Here is a 10,000-nt window from a genome sequence, read left to right on the forward strand (position 1 = left end):
CCAAATTATGCTCGGGGCACATAGCCCTGTGAAGAACCAGAGGAGGGGGACAAGACTACAGTACTGTGTGTGTGTGTGTGTGTGTGTGTGTGTGTGTGTGTGTGTGTGTGTGTGTGTGTGTGTGTGTGTGTGTCTGTGTGTGTGTGTGTGCGTAAGTGTACTCTGGGTATTTGTACCGTCACTCCTGTGTGTGTGTGTGTGTGTGTGTGTGTGTGTGTGTACCTCTGCCATCTCCTCCAGTCCCTGCTCCACGTAGGTGGTGGCCTGCATGCTCGGTGAGAGCTCGTCTGATTGGTCCATGTCGCTCTCCTCTGTCACGCGTCCTCCGTTCTCGTTGGCTGCCGCGTCCGAGTCCTCGTGGGCATCGTGCTCTGATTTGTCAGAGAAGCCGTCATTCTCCATGTGGTGGCTCTCCAGCACAGAGTCATCAAGCCTGACGAGAGGAGAGAGAGAGAGAGAGAGAGAGAGAGAGAGAGAGAGAGAGAGAGAGAGAGAGAGAGAGAGACAGACAGACAGACAGACAGAGAGAGACAGAGACAGAGACAGAGACAGAGAGAGTAAGACACAGAGAATAGAGGCTGGCTGAGATTTAGTCATAGACCAGTGGTTCCCAAACTTTTCCCCCTGCGCACCCCCTTGTAGATTTCAATGTGGTTTGCGCACCCCCTAAGCAAATATTTTGGTGTGCTGAAGTATGATTCACTGCACATTATGCACAGTTGTTTTGGGGAATCCTATTTTCCAACAGTCTAGGAGTTAAACTACACTTCAGATGGACCATCCCAGCATACAATTCACCATACAATTAAAAACTACTTCATGTTCATTAATGCTGGATAAAAACCTCACATATCCACCATTGCTCTATTTAGCTCGCGCACCCCCTAATGGCAGGGCGCACCCCAGTTTGGGAAACCCTGTCATAGACCATGAGGGCCACATACGACAGGCCATACATACTGCTATACACATGTGACCATGGCATGCAACATATTGCACATTTTATCATAATTTTCACCACAATACATCACATGTCTTAGGCTGTCACATTAAGTAAGAATTTCAACACATTGCTTTGTGCATGAACTGGTCATCCTGTGTGTGTGTGTGTGTGTGTGTGTGTGTGTGTGTGTGTGTGTGTGTGTGTGTGTGTGTGTGTGTGTGTGTGTGTGTGTGTGTGTGTGTGTGTGTGTGTGTGTGTTGAAAGAACAGATTTTGACAACAGTGTGAGGAAAGTGCCAGAGGTCACTGTGGACAGAGGAGCTGGTTATTGACCAATCAGTTCTTGGCTGCATATTGGCCAATCATCTGGAGCTATGTATTGGCCAATCACCTCTTGGCTATGTTGCACGCACGCACACACTTCAACATCTGCACAAGCGGCCACTAATATTTTCTGTTTCTGTGTGTGTGTGTGTTTACAAGTTTATTTATTTAAGAAAGGGACAGCATATATTGCCAGCATTTAAACAAAAAAGCTAAATATACAAGATTGTAGCCAAGAGGCTAATTTCCGTCTGTACTGTACTGTACTGTTCCGTCTGTACCTGTACTCCTGTTCCATGTGTACTGTACATGTGTATTATGCCAATAATATCCGTTATCAAGCAGACAGCTAATGTAGTTTGAGGCTATAACGGCCCATTAGACAGAGTGACATTTTTTATTATAATTCTGACGTTTCAAAAAAGTATGGTGTAAGCTCCATGTTGTGCGCGCACATTATGTGTGTGTGTGTGTGTGCACAGGGAGATCGAATGTGTGTGTTTATGTGTGTGTGTGTGTGTGTGTGTGTGTGTGTGTGTGTGTGTGTGTGTGTGTGTGTGTGTGTGTGTGTGTGCGTGTGTGTGTGTGTGTGGACCGTGCGAGTGCCATGGTCACCCCAGGGACGCTACTGAGGAAGATGAAGCAAAGCTGCACGACAGGTTGCCCCGAGCAACAGCGTGCAACCTCACCCCCCCAGCTCACACTCTCAAACACACACACCTCCGGTCAGCTGCACGTCAGAGGCTGCACACAGGTAACCACGACGACGGAGACCCCCAAACACTAACACTAACACAGACACACACAGACACACACAGACACACACAGACACACACAGACACACACACACACACACACAGACACACACACACACACACACACACACACACACACACACACACACAGACACACACAGACACACACACACACACACAGACACACACACACTAACACTAACACTTACACACACACACAGACACCCTGGTCGCCTCTGCTCTGCTGCATGTCAGCAGTACACTGTGTACTGTCACAGGTAACCACGGAGACCAGAGAGCCAGCAGCCGAAAATCTCCAATCAACATGACGTGGCAGTACAGACCCATGACACACATACACACGCACACACACGCGCAAACACACATACACACACATGCAAGCAGCACACATGCACACACACACACACACACAAACACACCAGGGAGCAGCAGACAGCTAAGTGCTAGCAGTGTGCCTCCAATCATGCCTCGTTTATCGCTCTGCCCTCACACTCACACACACACACACACACACACACACACACACACACACACACACACACACACACACACACACACACACACACACACACACACACAAACACCCTTTGTGTTCTACAGGGAACCATTCACTCACGTACTGTACGGACGCACGCACACACACCTGCATGCAAAACACACACACACGCGCTGATTTCCTCTTTACTAATTCAATGATTGAAACCCTTAAGCATTCGCTGGCTCCGTCAGAACAGCTGCCTCTCGCTAGCTACTAGCTACATATAGCTGCTCCGTCACACACACGCACACGCCTCGGGCAGACTAGTCTTGTCCAGCTCATATGTACAGTTCAAAGACACACACACACACGCACGCATGCACACGCACACTCCACTATTAAATGGAGGTAGGTGTCATGTGTGGGCTGCCATCTGTTGATGGAGTAGGGCAATAAAGAGCTGGAACAAGAAGCCCACCTTCTGAAACACACATCATCAAACACACACAACCTCAAACACACACACTTCATACACACACCTACACACACACACCTACACACACACACCTACACACACACACACACACACACACACACACACACACACACACACACGTGTGCGTATGCACGCTACGCTTGTACTCAAAATACAGTTCATGCTGGCGGCTCGTACGTCTCCTCTTACCTCACTCACACGGTAGCAGCAGCAGCAGCAACAGCAGTACAGGCAGATCCCACTGGCACAGCACAGTACAGCACAGACCTCTCTCTCTACCGCTCTCTCTCTCTCTCTCTCTCTCTCTCTCCAGCCCACTCTACCTGTTTCTCTGCCTATCCCACTCGATCACTCTGTAGCCACTCTATTGAATCTCTCCCTCTTGCCCCTGAAGCGCTCACTGTCCCCAGTGTTCTCTCTCTGTCTCTCTCTCTCTTTCGTATTTCTGGACTGTCTCTCTAGCCCTCAGTCTACATGGCAACACCGTTTCTGTCCTCAGCCCAAAAGAACCGATACCTTCCACTCTCTCCTGAATAGAGTTCCACTACCTCTCTCTCTCCCTTCCCGCCCTTCTCTCTCTCTCTCTCTCTCCCTCCCTCTCTCTCTCTCTGGAATAGCGCTCCACTACCTCTCTGACTCCAAGCAGATCAAGCCTCGCTCTTCCTCTCCTCACCTCAGCTGGTCTCTCTCTCTCTCTCTCCCTCTCTCTCGTGACCCACCCTGTTAAGCAGGAAACACAACAAGCTGCCTCTCCCCTCCCCAGCTCTCTATTCCCTGCTGGCTAATTCAGATTTGCATGCGGGAGAGCCAGGCTGTATGTGACTAGTGTGTGTACGTGTGTGTGTGTGTATGTGTGTGCCTCTGTGTTTGTGTGTATGTTTGTGTGCCTGCCTTCGTCCCTCTCTCCCTCTCACTCGGTGGCTCCTGTCATCTCTACCGGAGGGTGGTGTAAGGTTCACATTCCCGTCGTCTCTTCCTGCTCTCTAGCCAGTCACGTGACCACCAGGGGCCGCTGTGATTGGCCAGCAGGCTGAGGGGGAGGGTGATGGCAGAGTGATATTTGGGAGTGGTGGAAAAGGGGCGGGGCTCAGCCAAAACTGCCAACTGAAGAATATGACTGACCTTAGGGGAAACTAGAAGCACAAATGCACACCGGCACACGCGCACACCACCATACACACACACACACACACACACACACACAACTGAACAAACATCCATATGAATACAACACATGAGGGATGTATGCTCTCCATACAGCTCTTATACATCCTGGTCTGGTGACCCGTAGCAAAGTACACCGGTTTAACCAGTTTAACCAGTCCAATAGCTGAGCTAGCTAGACAGCCATTGACACACAGGGGGCATCCACTACCACACCACCATCATCTCAGACATTAAAGCCCAGTAAAAGGGTAGCCCCTCCGGGGTGCTGTGGTGCAGCGCGCTAAGCCCCCCACATTTGGGCTTACATTGCCAACATCTTTCACGGCTCTGCTCCATCTCTCTCTCCCAATCATTTCCTGTCTACTCTCACAGTGTCCTGTAATAATAAAGCCCCCTCCCCCCCCTTAAAAAACATTCTAACAACATTCTAATGTGGTTTGGTGGTCTCCTTGTCATCTCAGATATTAAAACAAAGGTGGTATGGGTGCTCCCCTTGACATTAACCCACCTTGACTAGATTTCTGAGCTTCACGAAACACTGATTAAGTGTTCTTGGATCAATGGGTTCATTATATGGCCACAGGGTGTAATGCGCAATGGTAAGCGTCCGCGGGAAGGTAAAGCTGTGCTCAGAATGAGTTGCAAACGTCGGTACTACATTATGAAACTGTGCAACAAAGCTTTTCCAATGATAACAGTCACATGTGTATGATAACAGATAACGACAAACCTACCACCCACCTTGACTAACAAATATTCTGCAGGAGAGCCGACACCTCATTGCAATTATTCAGGAAGCAGAGGCATTAAGCCAGACAGGCAGGCAGGCCTGTACCCTGTACAACTGAACTCAGGAGAGAGGACTGCATGGTGTTTGATATTGCCACTGCAGTGGTGTACAGCCCAAGAGAGCCATTTTAACTCAAGAGAGCTATTTTAACAGCAGATCCTCACGTGGCTCAATAACGTGGCTCGGGGTCTTCTTCCCCCACTGGCCAAAAGGGTCACGGAAGTCACACGTCTATATTTTATTAGGCCACTCTAAGAAAGGCCATTGCCATTCAAATACGACACAGAACAACACTGCCATCTCTCTCAGCTGCTTACAGCATATGAAGCCCAGCAGATGGGTACAGCTGGTATCTCTTTAGTATCCATCAGATAGGTACAACTGGAATCTCTTCTGTATCTATCAGATGGGGAAAGCTGGCATCTCTTAAGGGCCAAAACATACCAAGGCGGAACGGAACGGTTGCGGGGCGAACGCGGTCTTTCGGCTGGCGTGTTTTTCTCTGCCTTTCAAACTGACAGTGTTGGCGTGCGAGGCCAATCCTGTTCAAAACCCTCCCCACAGCCAAAGCTGGCATGCTACTTTGCCATTCATTTGAATGAGACACCGCTGGTCACCGGCGTGAAAAATACGCTTGAGTTCTATTTTCCAAATGCAGCGCGGCGCGGAGCCGGCTCCCGCGCCGCTGACGCTCGACTACCGCCGGTTGGTGTGTAAGTACAGATATGTTTCAATGTATTTTCACCGACGCCGGTAAAAAACGCGGCCGTTCCGCGACGCTTTACCGCCCTGGTGTGTCAGACCCCCAAGTATCTATTAGATAGGTACAACTGGAATCTCTTCTGTATCTATCAGATGGGGAAAGCTGGCATCTCTTTAGTATTACATAGGTACAGCTGGTATCTCTTTAGTATCCATCAGATAGGTACAGCTGGTATCTCTTTAATATACAGATAGGTACAGCTGGTATCTCTTAAGTATCTATTAGATAGGTACAGCTGGTATCTCTTTAGTATCCATCAGATAGGTACAACTGGAATCTCTTCTGTATCTATCAGATGGGGAAAGCTGGCATCTCTTTAGTATTACATAGGTACAGCCGGTATCTCTTTAGTAGAGTATCAGATAGGTACAGCTGGTATCTCTTTAGTATCCATCAGATAGGTACAGCTGGTATCTCTTTAATATCTATTAGATAGGTACAGCTGGTATCTCTTTAGTATCCATCAGATAGGTACAACTGGAATCTCTTCTGTATCTATCAGATGGGGAAAGCTGGCATCTCTTTAGTATTACATAGGTACAGCTGGTATCTCTTTAGTATCCATCAGATAGGTACAGCTGGTATCTCTTTAATATACAGATAGGTACAGCTGGTATCTCTTAAGTATCTATTAGATAGGTACAGCTGGTATCTCTTAAGTATCTATTAGATAGGTACAGCTGGTATCTCTTTAGTATTACATAGGTACAGTCTGTATCTCTTAAGTACAGTATCAGATGGGTAAAGCTGGTATCTCTTTAGTATCCATCAGATGGGTACAGCTGGCATCTTTAGTATAGTATCTATCTGATCAGGACAGCAGCTGGTATCTCTCCAGTAGAGATGGGGACAGCAACTGCCATCTCCTTAGTATAGCAGTATATCAGATGATGATATATAAATTAAGATCAATCCAATGTTTACTAATATGGGTTATATATTTAGCATTTCTCAGATGGGCACAGCTGGCATCTTTAGAATCTCTCAGATGGGTACAGCTGGCACATTTAGTATCTATCTATCTATCTATCTATCTATCTATCTATCTATCTATCTATCTATCTATCTGTCTATCTATCTATCTATCTATCTATCTATCTATCTATCTATCTATCTATCTATCTATCTATCTATCTATCTATCTATCTATCTCTTAAGCATAAAATCAGACGGGGATAGCTGATCTCTTTAATATACATAGTATTAGATGGGCACAGCTGGTACATTTTGTATAGTATCTAGGAGATGGGTGATCTATCAGACGGCTGGCATCTTTATAGTATACTATTATTTAGTATAATATGTATCGCAAACAGCAAATGGGTACAGCTCAGTGGAACCAATCACTTGTTGCTTCTTACAAACAAACAAAACCAAACAGATAAACAAACCAACAGCAGCAGCAACAGGGGACCGTTTCCATAGCAACAGGTTATGACACCAACACCCAGAAGGGATTCCCCAAAACACACGCCAGGAAGCACAAAGACACACACGGCCACAAGAGGAGTCACAACAGGAGTCATGACAACACAGGAATCCCAAAACATCGCTCAGACAGACAGAGCCATAACAGGAATCCCAAAACATCGACCGGACACATGGGTGATGTGTAACTGAAGTGAATTATTGAATTATTGGTCTGAATTATTGGTCATCTCAAGAGAGAAATCAATTTCTGCGTGTGTGTGTGAATTTGAATTCTCTCCACAGCTCCTGATCAGCAAGGCAGGGCGCGTGTGTTTCAGTTGGTGTGTGTGTGTGCGGGTGTGGGCACGTGTGTGTGTGTGTGTGTGTGTGTGTGTGTGTGTGTGTGTGTGTGTGTGTCTGTGTGTGTGTGTCTCTGTGTGTGTCTGTGTCTGTGTCTGTGTCTGTGTCTGTGTGTCTGTGTCTGTGTGTCTGTGTCTGTGTCTGTGTCTGTGTCTGTGTCTGTGTCTGTGTCTGTGTTTGTGTGCGTCTGTGTATACTCACTGCTGCAGGGCGTGCTCAGTGAGAGGGGATCAGTAGTCTGAGAGCATGCGCACGCGCGTGTTCATGTGTGTGTGTGTCTGTGTGTGCGTGCGTGCGTGTGTACTCACTGCTGCAGGGCGTGCTCGGTCAGAGGTGATTGGAGGAGATTGAGGATGTGGGAGGAGTCGGAGGAGGAGCTTAAGTCTCCGTCTCGGCCGCCTTTAGACGTCAGCTTGTAGAGGCTGGAACAGCTGAGAGCCAACTCTAGAGCATCCATCCACACACGCCCTACACACACACACACACACACACACACACACACACGCACATCAGTAACTCCCTGTCGACCCTCATGCACTCTATCCATAAACTCTCACACACTCAACCCTCACCTCCTTTTGCAACACACACACATATGCACACGCACACACGCACGCCTCACTTCCCTCTGCAACACCCCAAGACAGGGGGAGGATCTTTACAAAAACATCTGGACACACACACACATATTCACACAACAGCGCAAAACATCGTAATGCTGCAAATGAAAGATGACAAAAAAGATAAAACACTCCCCCCGCCAAGAAAAGCAGTAAAAACATGAACAAAATCATTAACAAGAAAAAAAGAAAAGAAAACTACAGCAGATAATTCAACCATGACACACACGCACGAGCGCACACATTGCCGTACTCACCGTCTGACTCGGAGGCGGCTCGGCAGATGAGGTGGCTGCTGGGTAACGGCTGGGTGAAGGAGCCCACCGTCTCCCCCTTAGGACCCTACACACACACACACACACACACGCACACACGCAAGCACGCAAGCACACACGCACACACTGTTAGAATTCATTGTTATGTAGTATTATACTTTATGCTATATAAATCATTCATCAGTTTTATTAAGGCGGGCTTAAACTACACAACTATTCGCCCCATTTCCATGAAAACTGAAACCCCCCCTAACGACAAGTGGTGAAACGTTATCCTTCAGGAACATTGAAGTATGATGTCGTAAGAATTTTGATTTTTTTGAGTTGCCGACCATAAATCGCTGATATCAAATACGGTTTGATATTTTCTACTCGAAATAGACCATCGGGTATTGTCTCTGTGTTTATGATCGGAGTCAAGATTGACAGTTGCAATTCTCTTCATGTGTGTGGCGGAACCTGACGTCAAAATTCTGATATGGTTTTAAAATCGTGCACTTTGAACTTTATTCTTTCATCCATTTTCATGTTTCTTTAATCACACAAAAATAAGATACTTTGCACAGCTTTTACTTTTACAATGCACAGCTCTAATGCCAGGATTCATTATCATTTCTCGATAAAAATACACAAACACACTCTCGTATGCTAACCTTGGTGGTCCATACTGACTTGTCAAGGGGGTGGTATAGTTTGAAGCAGAAGCAATTCCTGTATAAACACACACACACACAGACAGGCACACACAAAATCGCATACACACACTCCCTCCTTCTAACCTTGATGGTCCATATAGACTTGTCGAGGGGGTGGTATAGCTTGAGGCAGAACCCGTGCCCCACAAGCACACACAGCCACACACACACAATCTCTCTCTCTCTCTTATGCTCTCTCTCTCTCTCCTGCTAACCTTTATTGCCCATATGGATTTGTCGAGGGGGTGGTATAGCTTGAAGCAGAAGCCGTCCTTCTTGGAGGGCCTCTCGATGAGCTTGAGGGAGCTGAGCAGCGCGGTGCCCACCCAGTGCTCCAGGCTGGGGCCCTTAAAGACCAGCAGCATCCCCGGCTTCAGCACGAACCACAGACGCGTCCAGCTCTTCAGGGAGCCTCGGAGCTACACACACACACACACACACACACACACACGCACACACACACACACACACACACACACACACGCACACAACACGCACCCACCATTGCAGCTCTGTTTGAATTCAGGGCCATTACAGCATTACTCTACAGCTCAAACACCTGTAAAACTCTTCAGCCTCTACAAAGGACCGTCACTGCTTCGAATCCAGCCAGCGTTACATGTACTGCATGTTTGAGAACTCCATTCAGGACACAAGATGTATGTGGAGACACACCAGAAGAGACAACAGAAACATAGCTGTACTGTTTACATAGTAGGAGACTCACAAGCGATGAAAGTGATAGAGCATGATGAAAGAAAAAATCAGAATGCCAGCATTACGACATTCGAATTGGCTGCGGCAGCTGTTGCCGAATCGCATTATAGCTCGTTAGCATAATATATAGCATAATATTATAATAATTTGCTGAAGTTCAATTACAAACTGTCGCTCGAGTCACTCA

The 10,000-nt window shown here is 47.2% G+C and overlaps 1 protein-coding gene across 2 annotated transcripts in view; it reads right to left on the reverse strand.

The window, feature by feature from the left end:
* osbpl5 (oxysterol binding protein-like 5) overlaps positions 1-10,000 on the reverse strand; it is a 47,105-nt gene that overhangs the window by 6,785 nt on the left and 30,320 nt on the right. For both annotated transcript variants that reach the window (XM_063197361.1, XM_063197362.1), the window contains exons 6-9: positions 9,312-9,515; positions 8,384-8,468; positions 7,815-7,974; positions 223-433 (exon numbers count right to left, since the gene is read on the reverse strand). In XM_063197361.1, the coding sequence (XP_063053431.1) occupies positions 223-433; positions 7,815-7,974; positions 8,384-8,468; positions 9,312-9,515 (660 nt within the window). The remainder of the gene's footprint in view (positions 1-222; positions 434-7,814; positions 7,975-8,383; positions 8,469-9,311; positions 9,516-10,000) is intronic.

Source organism: Engraulis encrasicolus, chromosome 4, assembly GCF_034702125.1.
Source record: "Engraulis encrasicolus isolate BLACKSEA-1 chromosome 4, IST_EnEncr_1.0, whole genome shotgun sequence".
NCBI classification, from domain to species: Eukaryota; Metazoa; Chordata; class Actinopteri; order Clupeiformes; family Engraulidae; genus Engraulis; species Engraulis encrasicolus.